Source organism: Drosophila willistoni (assembly GCF_018902025.1).
Source record: "Drosophila willistoni isolate 14030-0811.24 chromosome 2L unlocalized genomic scaffold, UCI_dwil_1.1 Seg196, whole genome shotgun sequence".
Classification (NCBI taxonomy): domain Eukaryota; kingdom Metazoa; phylum Arthropoda; class Insecta; order Diptera; family Drosophilidae; genus Drosophila; species Drosophila willistoni.
The window spans coordinates 4,287,430-4,303,358 of NW_025814048.1; the positions used below are offsets into that span (position 1 = coordinate 4,287,430).

General features: G+C 30.9%; 4 protein-coding genes across 6 annotated transcripts; 1 reads left to right on the forward strand and 3 right to left on the reverse strand.

The window, feature by feature from the left end:
- Positions 1 to 229: 229 nt before the first annotated feature.
- On the reverse strand, positions 230 to 4,231 carry LOC6640385 (pickpocket protein 19). The gene is made up of 10 exons (XM_047009956.1): positions 4,224 to 4,231; positions 1,826 to 2,180; positions 1,617 to 1,753; positions 1,383 to 1,479; positions 1,104 to 1,291; positions 948 to 1,030; positions 839 to 886; positions 681 to 768; positions 429 to 547; positions 230 to 345 (listed from the first exon to the last, which is right to left on the reverse strand). Exons 1-10 carry the CDS (start codon positions 4,229 to 4,231, stop codon positions 230 to 232), a joined length of 1,239 nt encoding a protein of 412 aa, XP_046865912.1.
- Positions 4,232 to 4,459: 228 nt separating this feature from the next.
- LOC6640384 lies at positions 4,460 to 5,921 on the forward strand. The gene has a single exon (XM_002063433.3). It carries the CDS (start codon positions 4,460 to 4,462, stop codon positions 5,879 to 5,881), a length of 1,422 nt encoding a protein of 473 aa, XP_002063469.3. The 3' UTR covers positions 5,882 to 5,921.
- Positions 5,922 to 6,232: 311 nt separating this feature from the next.
- LOC6640383 (eukaryotic translation initiation factor 5A) lies at positions 6,233 to 8,173 on the reverse strand. Its single transcript, XM_002063432.4, has 4 exons — positions 8,086 to 8,173; positions 7,285 to 7,538; positions 6,806 to 7,007; positions 6,233 to 6,437 (listed from the first exon to the last, which is right to left on the reverse strand). Exons 2-4 carry the CDS (start codon positions 7,494 to 7,496, stop codon positions 6,366 to 6,368), a joined length of 486 nt encoding a protein of 161 aa, XP_002063468.1. The 5' UTR covers positions 7,497 to 7,538; positions 8,086 to 8,173; the 3' UTR covers positions 6,233 to 6,365.
- Positions 8,174 to 9,724: 1,551 nt separating this feature from the next.
- Positions 9,725 to 15,314, reverse strand: LOC6640382 (glycerol-3-phosphate acyltransferase 3). 3 transcript variants are annotated; one of them, XM_023182006.2, is made up of 7 exons: positions 15,059 to 15,314; positions 14,265 to 14,471; positions 13,954 to 14,196; positions 12,882 to 13,118; positions 11,356 to 11,589; positions 10,207 to 10,463; positions 9,725 to 10,118 (listed from the first exon to the last, which is right to left on the reverse strand). In XM_023182006.2, exons 1-7 carry the CDS (start codon positions 15,191 to 15,193, stop codon positions 9,821 to 9,823), a joined length of 1,611 nt encoding a protein of 536 aa, XP_023037774.1. In that variant the 5' UTR covers positions 15,194 to 15,314; the 3' UTR covers positions 9,725 to 9,820. The 3 variants fall into 3 exon arrangements, with proteins under 3 accessions (XP_023037774.1, XP_002063467.2, XP_015034270.1); XM_002063431.4 differs by lacking the exon at positions 11,356 to 11,589; XM_015178784.3 differs by lacking the exon at positions 12,882 to 13,118 and having other exon boundaries at positions 15,059 to 15,313.
- Positions 15,315 to 15,929: the final 615 nt, after the last annotated feature.

Genomic DNA, 15,929 nt, shown 5'->3' on the forward strand with positions numbered 1-15,929 from the left:
TAATGGCACTAAAGTCGCAAATAGAAAATAGAAATAAAAAAATATATAATTATATTAATAAAATTCTTATTATTTAACAAATACTACTCGTTTTTTGAAGTTGCCCTTTTTAGGGACTTTAAGTTCTGGAAAGTCCATTCGAAAGAAATATTCAATGAAAGAAATTTAATATTGAATGATAACAATTTATTGTCTACAAGTCGCTGTGTTACCAATAATTTAAATACTCTTACAAACAGTTGTGTACAAGTAAATCCTTAATTTGTTTTGATAACAAAGATATAACTTCCAAAATGTTTAGCAAGGATGCTCCGATAAACAAACCAATTACTCCTCCGATTGCAACTGTCAATAAGAGGTGTTAGATGTTAGTTTTAATGCCTAATATCGGTTTTAAATACTAATACCTATACTTCAAATCGTATTACCTACTAAATCCAACTTTGTTTGAGTTACTGTACGATAATATCGAGCTGATGGCGCACTAGCGATTTCGATTTCGACGTAATTTGCATCAGGATATTCTTCGGATTTGGTTTCACGTGAACTAATTGTTAGAAAGATTACAAATAAATAGAATTTACTTAATAAGGTAAAACCAGATGGTCTAGCTGACATTATAATAGTTGACAAGTATACCAAATTTAAAAGCTAAATTAATATAGTTTATAATCGCTCACCCAACATAATTTATCTGTTGCTCCACACAAGATGGCAAACAAGCCAAAGTTGTTCCAACAAAGTCTTTTACTTTACCAGAAAGATTTGCTAAAATATGGTGGAAAAAGGTATCGAAATGAATTTCCAAATTTTAAAATGGAATAACAAGGAAATTTACCTTCATCCAAGCAGGATAATCCTTTAATACCGCAATATTTCGATGAATCTAAGCGACAAGCATTGATATAAAAATCTGATAAATAAAACTTAATGAACTTGCAGTTTACCTTCTTTAGAATTGGCAAACAACGTGCAATTGCATAGCTTCACCTCCATTTCATTTCTGATTTGAGACATGCAATTTGAAAAACTGGAAATATACATATTTTTCAAAATACACTTATTCTCCTTTTTTAAGCTATTGATTACAGGGATCAACTCACCTATAAAAAATATGTTTATCATTACTTTCTGTGGGAAATTTGCACATTCGTTGATTAACGTTTTCGTAAATTACATCGTCATTGTTATAGATCTCTTCGACATTAAAACTGTGAACTGAAGGATCGGATGCAATCGTGTACGATACAGCATTAAAATACGGAACATCCTCTGGGCTGTGAATATAGAGCTTAAAATTGCATTTATTATTCAAATGAATACCGTTTATAACCATAAATATAATGTAATATTCTTTAAATTATTTAACAATTTTTACTTACGTCATATCGATAAGTAAGTCCACTGCGTAATATTAGTTTTAGATTTCTGTATTTATCCGAGGGCGAATATTTCAATGGCATTAAATCAATAGTTTTGCTGAAAATAATTGCTTAATTTAAAAAACTTTGGATCTTTCATTATGATCAAATATGTCTGTGGTTATCTGACTTAATAACTCACTTTGTACCCAATTAAAAAACTTAATGAAGTACAAATATTTCAAGTTTACTTACTAATCCAATAAATTGTTAGCAAGAAAGCAATATCCCATTTCAAGTTCATGAAATTTAAATATATCTTCGCAATTTGCCATTAGTTTTTCAGAAAAGTATATTTTTTCCACAAATTGATTGCAAGAGCGAGCCAGTAACTAATCCAAAATTCGGAATTATAGAACAAAATTTTAAATGTTATTTACCTAAATATTCCCTACCCTTCTTACCTCTTTTCTCATATCCAAAATATCAACTCCGCAGGTTGAATTCAGATCTTTGCAATACTCCCCTTTTATATAAAAATTATTTGGATTCACAAAGAGGTAATCGAAAATGGTTCTTATATATATATAAGAGGGAGGTGCATCGCCAGCGACTCTCCTTTTGACAGCATTCGAAAACTCGGATGTTATTCGATTCTTTGATAAGCAAATACTAACCGCTGGAAATGTATTTGTCCAGCGAATGTAAGTAGTTGTTACTCCGATACTGGTCGAATCGGTATTGTATCGGTTGATTGTTAAAATAAAAATTGATGTCATGTTCCAACCAGAAAGAAGAATCACACATAGCCAAAACAATCTGCAAGAATTTGCATTTTTTTTTAGAAATTTGGAAAGAATTGAAGGTAATAATAATACCTTCTGGATTTCAGATTTTTTCGGAAAAATCCTAAAAAACTTCTTAACTTTTCGTTTGCCATACTTGACTGAATTTCAAATTTCTCTTTATGTTTTACCATTGAATACGCCGACATTTCGAAAAATCAATATTTAAATAAACTAGTAATTAAAGCGTGTCACAAATTACCTTATATCTTTAATGGATATGTCAATGTATTTTTAACATGCTAAATTCAACAAAATCTTCTTCAAAATGAGCTTATCAGTCATTCATCATGTTTCAATGAACATTTAATCAATTATATTTTATAAAAGTCTTATATAGTTAGATATGTGTTGATACGTTTTATTCACTACTTAAATATATGTGCTTATATATAATGTCTAACCGAATTTACAATTAGTGAGAAATGAAAATCATATTATTTTTTGTATTAAATTTTGGTTGAAATTAATTAAAACAAGAGCATTGTTTTTATAAAATGCAATACAATTCGTGCATCAATTCAATATAATCATTATTTGATACAGTTACCTTAGTATGTATATACATATAGATATATATGTATGGATCCATATATAAACGAAAGTCTGTAAGTGCTTAAAATATTTGCGAATCTGGAGAGGAGCTAGCCAAGCGTGCATCTTTATGCTCTACAGCGCGAATGCTGTACTCTGTTTGCACAAAGTGCATTTAGTTGCAGACTCCAAAGACTAAGACTAAGCAGTAATAACAAACTTTACAATTAACAAAACCATTTTCAGATGATAAGACTTCTTTTTTTTCCAGATACTGCAAATTATTGCTAAAAACTTGACTTTATTTCTAAAGGAATTAATTCGCGTCTAACTTTTTAAGGGACTTTTTTTGTGTATTATGTATTTCAAACACCTTTTTTCAATTGTAGGTGATTAGCTTGTTGAAGTGGCTTTAACTTTTAATTGGGCATCTCTACTAAGATGGACGCGTGTTTGAAGTTTATGCATGTTGCATTTATCTTTATATATGTATATGTTATTGTTCATATATTATTATGGTTATGTACCTACAATATAGCCCATAGTTAGTTATATGCATTCGTTCGAATGTACATATGTATGTCTGTAAATTGGTCCACCACCTCACTCAAAATGTTCAACAAGCGAAAGTAGTCATTAATAGCCTCTAGTAAAGTGTAAATCTACAATATGTTCGGAAAATTCGGCAATGCTATCATATTATTTTATATTGTGATAGGTAAGCGTTTGACAATAAATTCGTTAATATTTATCTATAAAATTAAACAATTTAACAAAGTGCTAAAAAATGTTTTAAAAAGATGAAACTTACAAAAAAATAAATAAAGTTCATTTCGATTAAAATGAGTGTCTCTTAAAAATATATAAATATGCAGACAGTAAAGATGTTTATAAAACAGTTGCAAAAACAAATTGTTGTAAAATTTCATTACTAAAGGATTAGTGATTGATGTGATTAATTTCTCTATTTCTAATTCTCTTTATAATTAGTGCCTAATACCGAGATATACATATTACCTGTGAATGCCTGAAATTTAAATTAATATTTACATTTATAATTACAATTTCTATTAAAAAACCAAATATTTATTTGTTGCAAGTTATTTTTGAAACAAATAATTACCTATATTTGTTTACGAGTATGTCTAATTTTTATAAGTTTATCTTTTAGGTACAGTTTGTATATTAAAAAACATTTACGTGTCGTCCAATTATATTGGCCATCAACGAGGGGTATGTTCAATTACTTTGCAATTATAATGCCAAATTATTTAATACTTTTATTATTGGCATAAATTGAAATTATCAAACCTACAGCCTATGATTATACCAAATATAATATAATCACACACATAAAATATAATATATGTTTTCCAAAAACCTCCAGATATGGCCAATTGATCCTCGTTCGCTTTATATATATCAACAAATGAAAAGTCAGCAACCGAAGACGTCAAGGAAAATGTATTGGTTCAACGCTCACGCTCCCATATTGTTCGGAAAACTGCAAATGTCTAATAATATGAGAGCAATGCACATAGTACCGAGATATATGCATACCAGCACTGAAAATCGTGGATTAATGGGAAACACACAAAGGTAACAACTTTCACTTACATTAAAGATTAAATCAAAATATTTTAAATTTATAATCCATCCAGGACCAGCTTACTGCATGCCAACAATGTCTTATCATCAGTTACTTCAATGAAATACAAAATGCCTGACAACTTTGCTCTCAGTTCGACGACAACACAGCTGACACCCCTTGTAAATGACTTTCAACACAATGATAAACAAAATTACACCGAATATTTAAGGATGACACCAAGTACCAGTACAACGTACCTTCAAAATAATGATAAACCTAAGAGGTCGGAGTATAACTTCAAAAACGATTGGACCGCATGTCCCGAGCATATTATAAGCCCAACTAAACCTAGTGCAGATTGTTTCACAGGCTTATCAAATAATTATCACAATGATTATCCAACAAGTTTGGAGGATAATGCAGTAACTATAACGACAACCAGCCTACCATACTCAAATTATATTACACACACCTACTTCACATTGGATGATGTGATTATTCCCCGAACAAGAACTCCGTTCAAGTACTTGCCCAGCCAAAAAACATTTACCACAGAATCGGATCCTGAGACGAGATTTATTCCAACAACTGAAATGACATTGGACAATTTTGATATTGTTAATTCCGATGATGGTTCTGAATCTGTGGAATATACTAAACAAACAATGGAACCATTTATACCAATAATGGAGACGAGAATTGAGGAAATAAAGATAACTACACCAATACCAGAAGTTACGACCGATGTCGAACTCGATTTGTTGGAAAAACCAAAACCTACCACAACAAATTTGACAACACCACTGTCCACATTATTATACCAAGCGCAAGATTTGTCAAACTCTTCCAAGGAACTGTGTAAAAATTGCCGAGACAACTTCACAAGTGTTATGAGTCCGACAATGGGTGGATTAAGATTAAAGTCAATCAACGATTTGCGCTTGAAGTTAAAAGAAACTTATCAAAACAGTTTAAAGATGGTTAACACTCACAATGCCACTCAAAAGGTTAATACCACTTTGGTGTTGCCTAGAACACATATCAGCCGAAATCAAAAAAAATACCGGATATTGACATCTACAAAAAAGACACCAGTCCACACATATCCTAAAGTTACAGAGATGGTTAAACCGAATACTAAACGTAATAAAACTAGTCGAATGTACATTCGACGCAGAATCGTCGAAACGAACAGCACCGTATTGGATAATTCAATTAGGAATATATCAAAAGAAATTAGCACTACCAAACAACCAAAACAACGACCAATATCAATAAACACTCGATCACCAAAGAAACTTGACAAAGAACCAAGTTCAAGTGTTAAGCCAAAACTTGCCACAGATGGAACCACAGCTGAGAAGGTTTCTGTGGGAACAGAGTCAGCAATTATGACAATATCTAGTGGAAGTCCCAAACAAGCACGCAGACCCATATTAAAATTTAAACAATATCAACGTAATGGAAATAAATTAAATTCCTTGGACTATGATACGGTTGTGCCTCCACTTCCAATTGAAGTATACTTTAAAAAAGCCAATCAAAATTGAAGATATTAATCCAAAATTCTGGTGACTACCCCAATATTTATATAATTAATCCAATCCAATATATGTATGTCTCTATTCTATATAAACTATTGTATATTTTTGATTGTTATTAAAATTTCTTTACTCTAACAACAAATAACAAATTTCCCTTACTTTACCGTAGCTGTAAATTGTTCAATTAATATGGGCCTAGCCTCTTTCCAGTTTATAAACCACAAGTTTATTATTCGTATGCAGACCACCACCCTCCACTTTAGGTAATCAAAAACATTATTTATTGAAGTTGACGTTTAGGTAAAAAATTTATTGGCAAACGCGTATTTTGTTGCATAGTATTTCAAACATAGATGCTTCAAATTTCAGTTTTATTTGTACAATAATTAGAACCAAATTTAAAAGTTGTGTCAACTAGCTTATAACAGCATCTTTGATTAAATTTACTTCAGATGTAAATGCAACATAGTTTTACAACGACACCTTTTCTTTATTTGTCCAGAGCAGTATTAGTCTTAATTGCGATAATACATTCCTCGCCGCAAGACTTAAGAACAGTGCACTGAAAATAGAAATGCAAAAATATTAGCATACACTGATTTAGTTTGTCTTAAATATGTAGGTAAACAGCAAAACAAGCTACCGTCTCATTTAGTCAGTATAAATAGGTTTGAACGGATCAGATCTAGTAGCAGATCTCTTGTTAAATTATATGAACCGGCAAATGCAAAAATGTCTAAGGAAAATTGCAGTTTAAGTTTGCAGTGACGTCTGGATTCTGAGCCTGACATATGTTGAGTTTAATTGAAATCTTTTTTTTTAACTGCATTTCTCAATAGCTACTATGATATTTATTATTGTATATTCGCTATATCCAATATGTGGCACTTAGGCGTTAGCTAGTTTTTAATTAATTTTTGTTTTTCTTACCAGCAAATCCTTGCCATTATCAAAATCGGAACGCAACTGATTGCCCAAATCACCATCGGGAACCTTCAAGTCTTCACGAATATCACCACCGTCTGACATTAATGTAACATAGCTATCGTCGCTGATATCAGTCAACTGATAATCTTCGCGCTTAACATTAGGGACATCCATGTTATGAGTAGATGGGCATATATCTTCGTACCTAAAATAATAATAGATAAAAATTTATATTATTGATTTTCTTAGCATTCATTAACAAATATTAAACTTCATAGAAACCCCAACAAGGAGCCAATTAATATAGAAAACTTGTAGTAATCATTTTTTTTCACAAGCCGGCTTTTATAAATTTTGCATGACAAATACACTAATACACCCGGATCATTATTATTTATGACATTTAAATAAATAACACAATAAACATTTCAATTTGCTGGAGGTCAATTATTTTTTTTTTTTGGTTTTTTGGCATTACATACTTCTTGTTTGAGAAAATGTCGATTCCAACCATGTGAACTTTAGCATGACCGTGTTTTCCAGTTTTTGAGGTGGACATCTCGACAATTTTGCATGGCCTGCCCTTTAACATAACAAATCCGTTTTTGCGTAATGCTGAGCATTGCATCGGATATGTCAACGATGCTCCGGAATCAGAAGGACCGGTATGATCATGATCATCGAAATCAGCCATTGTCTCGCTTTTAAACCAGATGTACAATTATACAAAAAATATCTTTAAAGAAACAGAAAAATAAAAAGTCAATTAGTTATATTTTTTAATTTATAATAGATAATTTTCTTATTTTTACCAAACCGGTGCAGTTAAAATATTATAAAACAGTATAGGCGTTTTTTTTTTTTTGTACTATGGACGCCAAAGAATGTATGTACATGCATATCTACATACGTACTGATGTCAGCGTACATATGTACATACATATATACATACGTACATATGTATGTATGAAAATTGTTAGGCACTTCACATTGTTGTATACAAATGTCTTTGGCAAAAAATTGCAACTCAGGAAAACCAAAAAAAAAAAGAACTAAAAAATGCACGAGTTTGCGGTATCTATAAATGTAGTGGGAATGTAAAATTCAATACGATACACATGGATACTTTGCCTCAGACATTTGTCTATTGTCTCTAACACGCATTCATTTAAAAATGCTAATATGTAAGGCGATAACGAAAGTAACCCAAAAAATGCATACAAAACCACAGGTAACAAATATTTCAGCTTCTTTAAATGCAAAATGTATATTAAATTACTCACATGCGATGAAGCAGACCGTTCCAGGCGAAGATGGGAAACGAAAGAGCTTCTATAAAACTGCACACGTTTTGTTTCCGGTCAATAACCACCAAACGCCAGGTCGATTGTGCAAAAAGAACAATTTTCGTAGCAGTTTATCGATGAATTTGGAACGGTGGAAACGGAACACCAACGTAATTTTTCACATGAAACATTCGTCGAACTTGTATAAAATGGAATGTTGACTTTTGAAAAATGTTTATCGCTTCAAAAAAAATTTTTTATTAATAAATATGTATATCGCGTCAATTTTTGTTTTAGTTAATGCAGACCTTCCTTCTATAAAATTTATCGAAGAATTAAAAACAGCTGTTTGGTACTCTATTAATATTTGCTCTTAAAGTTCATTCTTAATTTAAGATATCTTTTAAATTTGATTATATAGGTACAAAATTATAGTAATAGGTTAATTTAAGGATCTAACTCTTCTTATACAATATCATGTTTTTTTACCATGCACCCACACTTAAGGTGGAAGCTTTTCCGACCCCATAAAGTATGTACATACATATATTCTTTATCAGGATCAACGAGTCGACTTGATTTGCCCGTTTGTCCGTCCGTCTGTATAAGCACCTAGAACTAGGAGACTATAAGAGATAGAGCCACCTAATTTGGTATATAGACGTGTGTAGTATGTAAATATATAAAGTTAATTTCAATATTGGCCACACGCCCCCAGAATTTACATAAAACTGATTTTCTTAAAAACTATAACAGCAAGCTACATCAAATTTGGTATACATATACATATACTCGTTTAGCTAGCGCGCAAATGTTAATTGCTCAAAATTTTTGCCACGCCCACTTTCGCTCTCCCAAATGAAAAAAACTGATTTTCCCGAAAACTAACAAAGTTAAATCCACCTAATTTGGTATGTAGATTTCTTTAGTATGCGGGCAGATAATGATTATTAACTTTTTGCAACGCCCACTTTCGCCTCCATTAATTAGAAAAAACCGATTGCCTGTCGAAATTGATTGACTGTACCAACCTACCAAATTTTATTGATATCGGGCAAGAACCATGCACAATATACGTAAGAACGTATTTTACTAGGAGATCCATAAGGACGGAGTTGGCCGTAGCGTAGCGGCGGCGCTAGAGTGCTCGTGTGTTTGTAGACTGAGCGAGATAGCATATGCATAGATTTGGTTTTTGAAATTTTTTGTTCAATTGGTTTAAAAGACAATAAAACAATTGTATTTATGTTCTTTAATTTCTTTTATTTAGAATAGTATTAAACAGTCCAGTGAATAATAAACGTATTTATTTTTGTATGTTTTTATTCTCTCTATACATTTTGTCGAATTTTTTAATTATGGAAGCCATAACTAACATAATTTTTGAGATTATCGTAATCAATAAGCTTCGAGTCCTTGCTTTTTGTTGTCTATGATTTTTAAGTAAAAATAACATATGCAAACGTAGATTGACTGTCTAGAGAAGAAAAGAACAAATACAAAATATATTTTTTCCCTTTTCGCCACCGTATTCCGTGTCATTTGCAATCCAGTATTCTGAAAAGAAGTTTAAAGCACCGCAAGTTGCTTGACATACATAGCTTTAATAAAATACTCTGAGATGATATGTGACAAATACTTTATACAGTTGACTCTTCGCTATTTATTTAGGTGTGAAAAAAGAATTTTAATGTATATTAATTATACTTTTTGTAGAACTATTAAACTAGTGTCAATCAGATTTTAGACGGTTAGCAAATTCAACTTGTTGAATTTCTTTCCACTCCTTTTTGGGCTTCATTCGTTTGAGTTGTCCATCCCACACCAAGTCCACTAATCCACCTTGCTTAGCAATTACTCCTTTAACTCGATTAGCGAAATCTATTGCTGACTCTCCATCCTGGCGATACATTGGTGGAAGGTACCAGACATCACACACAATTGCCCACGATGTCATCATCATGTAGAGGTATTGCATCATCGAGTATTTGGCGCTATTCCAAAAGGCATCTCCAAATCTTGGATCGTATCTAAGGGTAATAGGAACAGAATCCATTACCTCTCCGTAACTGTTCTAGCAAGATATTTGATTATTTACTTAGTTATATAATTACGTACTTTATAGCCACAGGATATATAACTCCACCAACTTCAAAGCTGCCTTTCTTAAATTGCATTACAGATGTATTGTTAATACATGTGCCCTCCGGAAATATAAGAATCGGTGGATTATTTGGATCCGAAACATGCTGCTTTAATCTTTCTGCGACGGTATGACGATCTTTAGCTTCGCCTCTTTCAAACCAAATATGTGGCGATGCTCTGGCAAGAGCTCTTTGTAAGATACCTAAGAATCCGCCGTGCCTTTGCCCAATCTAAGAAATGTTCCATATATAAAAACGCATTAGTTTGTGAAAACAAAAATGTTGAATAATTTTTGCAAAGATAACAATTACTGCAGTTTACGATTACATGCATTCATTTACAATTACTGGTGGACTCTTACAAAAGACGAAACTGAACATAACATAACTGATACAAATTTTGATTTAGTAAATTAAGTGTAATAAAAATTTTGTTACCGATATAAAACTTGTTTCTGGCTATCAACGGGAATAAGGATATTTGACAATGAACAAAAATTAGGCATTTGTTGTAGACCTGTAAAAATTAATTTTTAATCGTTCACTTTGATCCTACTATCGAGTGCGTTTGAGTACTAAACTGAAATCATGTTTATTATTTCCATAACAAACATACAAATCATTAAATTTGGCGACCTATAGAAAACTTACACAAAATACGACAAAGTGAAATGCATTTGCTTTCTATTATTAACACGATTACAATGAGTGGAATTGACAATAGATATTCAAAATATAATATTAAAACAATTTGAAAGAACTTAAACAAAATCACAAAATAAATTACAAAAATGGTAAAAACGTACGTTTACACATAATTCAAGTTGAGTCGATATCGAAAAATCAGAATGCACGAAATTATATTAAATATTATACAGCATGCACTATAAAATGCATATAACTCTTCGAATTAGGGTCCAAAAATGCATGAAATTCGAAGTATAAGAAACTAAAACTTGGAAATTATAATACCGATTAAGAAATTAAACACGTGTTTTTAGGTTTGTGAAATAATGTATAACTAACAAACGAAAAAAAAGGGTTTAGAAATCACATTGCCTACATATTAGTGAATACTAAATACATAAGTTTTTTACTATTCTTTTTGTTTTGATTGCCTTACCAGAGAGTACGTTGAGTCACACATCAGCACCAGTACGTCAATGGGGCTTGTATGATTTGCGACACAAATACCAGATGACGGCCGATTATCCTCATTATGGTAGGTAATCACAGCGGAGATTGCGCTGGATAGGACACCAAAACATTGCCCAAGTACCTTATGGACAACAGCCCGTTTTTGTTCTCCATCCTTTAGATATCCCACTGCCGCTGTACATAATGTTAACCATACTACCTGGTATTGAAATGCATTCGTGTGAGGAAAAATCGGAAATATAAACTTCATTGTAAATTGAAATATTGAATTTAAAATAGTTTCGTTTCGTCTTATATAGGAAATACTTAATTTAAATACACCTGTCTAGTGAAAACAAATAAAATAAAATGGTATTGTTTGTTAAAGGTTATTAAAATAAATATAATTATACCCCTTAACTTAAAAATCCATCATTGTATTTTTCAAACGACGTTATTTATTATCCTTATTAAAAACACGACATAAAAAATAAATCCCTGCAGAAATCCAGACAAAACAACCTGGACAACGCTCTGTCTCAATTAAAAGTATGAGTAATACCGTAGAAAAACGATTAAAAATAAGGAAGTAGACTAAATGCCAGCAACCTAAGCAAGAATTTAGCACAAACCAACATTGGATTACACAAATAATATATTTCGTTCGCTATGTACAACTCGCAATATCAAACATAATCGAAATTGTAAGAAATTCCATTTATCTCAAAAGAAAATAGGTCTGTATACTTGAAGATTCAAGAGAAGAAAAAAGAGTTATCAGTAGACTTTCAAACCTATTCACACTACGAACTCTTCGAGAATAATACTACGAAAATTGGTAAGCTCAATAGAGCACAATAATCATATCTAATCATCAATTCACTTTATCAACTGGGCAAAGTTACAAACGACTTCAATACAGAAAATTTAAATTCACAAATCATAACTAAGAGAGTACTACTAAGAACGACTTTCACGGAGACGTGTTCAATGCATATCTTACCTGCTTGATGGCCAGTACAAGTCTATTATTTGTTAAATCCACATGAAAATCAACTATTAATATATAGTTTGTAAACAATTAACATAAAGAAACAAATGCATACACACAGTAACGCGAAGACAATTACAGAAGCCAATATTGCAACAGGCATTAGTTTGTTTGACATATAAAAATTAAAATAATTATTATACTATTGTAAAACACTTCATGCATGAAAACCCCAAACAAACTGTGTAACCTAGCAAAAAGATCTTCATCATATTCAATTCATTTTTGAACCACAACGGCAGCTTCGACTGTAATAAAAAACCAATTAAAATATTTTGATAAATTGCAGAAGTTACTGATTTTCTTAAATATATATATGTATACATATATTAAATTTAATATCCAATCGTCGTGAAATTATTTGTTTGGTATGGTTCATTTTCATGCATGATTGGAATAGTATTATAATAATCTTCGAATTTTATATGGAAACACTTGGTAATTAAAAACTTTGTTCTCACCAAAGAAAAAGTGCAGTCGGTTGATAATATTGCCACATCCAATGGGGTGGTATGATTTGCTACACAAAACCCAGAAGTTGTGGGCTTATATTGTTTATTATGAAATTTAATAAGAGCTGACAAAGAACTTGATATAAGACGGAAAGTAATTTTAAACGATAAGTCCGCTAAGGGGTGCCGCAAAAATCGATAAGGTATTAATGCCACAATACTGTTTGTAACAACTGCAAATAAAACCTAGGATAATAATATATTAATTAAAGAATTGTAAAATTAAACGAAAGGCACAAATCATAAATAAACACAACATAATCAACAGAAACAATTTAGGAAAATAATTAAAGTACACACATATACAAATTTATATTCAACTAATGTTCCTAAAACAAATTATTTTTCTTTTGTTTTTTGGTACACAAATATGTTTCAATCTTCAAATTATTATTAATTTGATCATTTAACGCTTAGTTCTAAATCAAAATAAGTTTTTTAAATATCTTGACTTGAATTTTCATATTATCATCAAATTTGATTAGCTATATACATAAATTACAAAGAATTTACTTGCTTCAAAAAATTGCACTTTTCTACTGTTATTAATATGCATTTATAAAAGTTATAGCACACATAAATAAATTAAAAATTTTATTCGGCAGCAAATTTAAAAAATTTAGTTTCCCCTAACACTTTCATACCTTATTTTTGTTGATGACCCACATAGTCTTTTGTCTTATTAGTAAGCAAAATATTTGCCTTAGATCATATAGGATTATATTACATGTTCACCAATATATCACTTACACACCTCTTAACCAAAAACTTATTAATTATTCTCTTCAACATAATTTCAAATATATGTCAAACCAACGTTGTTGAATATATCCTCTTTTTGAAAATATAGGAAACTAGTTGACCTTTTTGCTGTTTTTTTGCCTAATGATATCCATTTGCTTTGACTAGTGTATAATATAATTGTTCAAATGTATACCTTTTTATCAATCGAAGTTGAGACTCGTCCAAAATATTCCATTTATATGAACATTTAAGTAATAGTCATAGATTAGATACTTACACCAATAAAGCAGACTAGTACACGTAGCGGCATTAATATGGTATATCGCACAACGAATCCAACTACCCATATAAGGGTTATTTTCCAGGATATGAATTCATAATGCCTATTGGTACGGGTTAGCATATTCCAGCTCTTAAGCTCTTCAGCTTCAAACCGAGATGTAACATCATCTTCAATGATAGCCTCTATTCCGGATTTAACATAGTCCAAACATTTTTCAAAGTCAAAATTGATTTCTTCCTAAAAAGCAACAGCATCAGTTATCAAAAATGTAATAGATTGTTTTAAATTAATATGATTATAGATACCTTTTTACTGGACACTTGTTTTTCTTGTGTGTTCTCTTGAGCTTGTGGTAGAAGAATTGCATCTCTGGTAATTAATGTCGCTCCATTGAGAGCTTCTTTGTTATCATCATCTTCGACAATTTCCAAACCAAGTTTCTTGTCAGTCTTACTCTTACTCTCAAATTTTTGGTTTTCTTTGGATGCTGTTTCTATGCTGACTCGACCATACTGGAATCCAAAAATATATACTCTTTAGTTATTAATTATGCAATTCATTTATTTTTATGTTTTTGGGATGGTAGTAGTTATCATTTAATAAGCCCCAAAGTCCAAAACAATCGTATCAGAAGTTATTTTATAGAGGTTATAAAGCTTGGTAATATTTTCAGACGAAAAATAACTAAAAAATTGGCATAGAAATTTGGTTAACTTGCATTACACTGATAAAATAGTTAACCATTCGCATGTGTTACCTTCAGTTTGTTAAATAACAATGGTAATCTTTTTTAACCTTCAAACATATCAAATTGCCCAGGTTCATTGACTAAATACCTTGTTTTTTTTTTACTGCAAATGACAAGTTGTTTCATGCACCATTGTGATAGGAAATTCAAACTTGCTAGCAGACATGAACTAATATACATACATATGTATAGGTAAATACATACAAACAAACAAACACATAGAATACCTGACTATATTTACGGACTTTGGAATATCTGATTTTGACACCATTGATATCTAATCACTCTATAATTAGTCATTCAATTGAAAACATAAATGCTCAATATTAGTGACAATTAGCAATAATTTACCTCGAATATCCTTAAGAGGAGGTTCACATACGCTTTACGAACGCCGATAGATTTGTTGATTGCAGACAGAAGGATTAAAAACGATATGAATCCCGTAAATGGAATCCAGCAGATGTTTATTATTTCAGATATCATTCTAATTCATTGATTATATCCCAATTTAATATTTACTACGAAAACGATTTAAGCATTTGTAGGAAAGTATAGCATCAAACTAGGGCTAATAACAATATGCAATGTCTGTTGGGGACATATGCAAAAGTATTTTATCGGTGTCATGCGTCCCGATATCGATTTTTAACCCAAGTATTATCGATTGGTTTCAATTTGATATCGATTGAAACCGATTTATTATTAATAGTTCTGACAATCTAAAAACACTTAAAATGATTTCAATTTTAAAAAAAAATATTTAAAACAAAAATTGATAATTGATGACAGATTGTTTAAGAAAATTTAATAATTTGAAGTTGGCCTTGTAATGCCTTGGCCTATTGTCAGAATCATTGTATTGAAATTGTTTCTTAAAAATTAGATCTTGGATTCTGGGGTTTTAAACAATGCATTTCTATTTTTTCAAAGCTCAGCTACGAAATTTTTGTTTTGTTTTATTAACATTGCATTCTTTTATTTTAAGAAATTCTTAAATTTTCCAAATATATTGGTTGGTCAATGAGTGATAAAATAATCCGGGATTGGCAAATCAAAGTAAAATTTATTGTCGGTTAGACTATATAAAAATATATAGTTTTTGGCATGATTAATTCAATAATTTGTAAAATTAACCATCGACTTGCCGGCAATTTGATATAAGCTTACATTTTTATCTTTACACAAGACTAAAGTTCCTAAGGCCTAAAAAAAATTAAAT

Excerpts from the sequence above, each read along its gene's own strand:
- LOC6640385 (XM_047009956.1), bottom strand. Across the intron at positions 1,480-1,616 it reads GCTAACAATTTATTGGATTA|CAAAACTATTGATTTAATGC; the intron begins GTAAGTAAACTT and ends AATTATTTTCAG. Across the intron at positions 1,031-1,103 it reads GATAAACATATTTTTTATAG|TTTTTCAAATTGCATGTCTC; the intron begins GTGAGTTGATCC and ends GTATATTTCCAG.
- LOC6640382 (XM_023182006.2), bottom strand. The coding sequence starts at position 15,193 with ATGATATCTGAAATAATAAACATCTGCTGGATTCCATTTACGGGATTC. Across the intron at positions 13,119-13,953 it reads TACTAGTCTGCTTTATTGGT|GTTTTATTTGCAGTTGTTAC; the intron begins GTAAGTATCTAA and ends TTATTATCCTAG. Across the intron at positions 11,590-12,881 it reads CCGACTGCACTTTTTCTTTG|GTAGTATGGTTAACATTATG; the intron begins GTGAGAACAAAG and ends TTTCAATACCAG.
- LOC6640383 (XM_002063432.4), bottom strand. The coding sequence starts at position 7,496 with ATGGCTGATTTCGATGATCATGATCATACCGGTCCTTCTGATTCCGGA. Across the intron at positions 7,008-7,284 it reads GACATTTTCTCAAACAAGAA|GTACGAAGATATATGCCCAT; the intron begins GTATGTAATGCC and ends TTATTATTTTAG. Across the intron at positions 6,438-6,805 it reads ATAATGGCAAGGATTTGCTG|TGCACTGTTCTTAAGTCTTG; the intron begins GTAAGAAAAACA and ends TTCTATTTTCAG.
- LOC6640384 (XM_002063433.3), top strand. The coding sequence starts at position 4,460 with ATGCCTGACAACTTTGCTCTCAGTTCGACGACAACACAGCTGACACCC.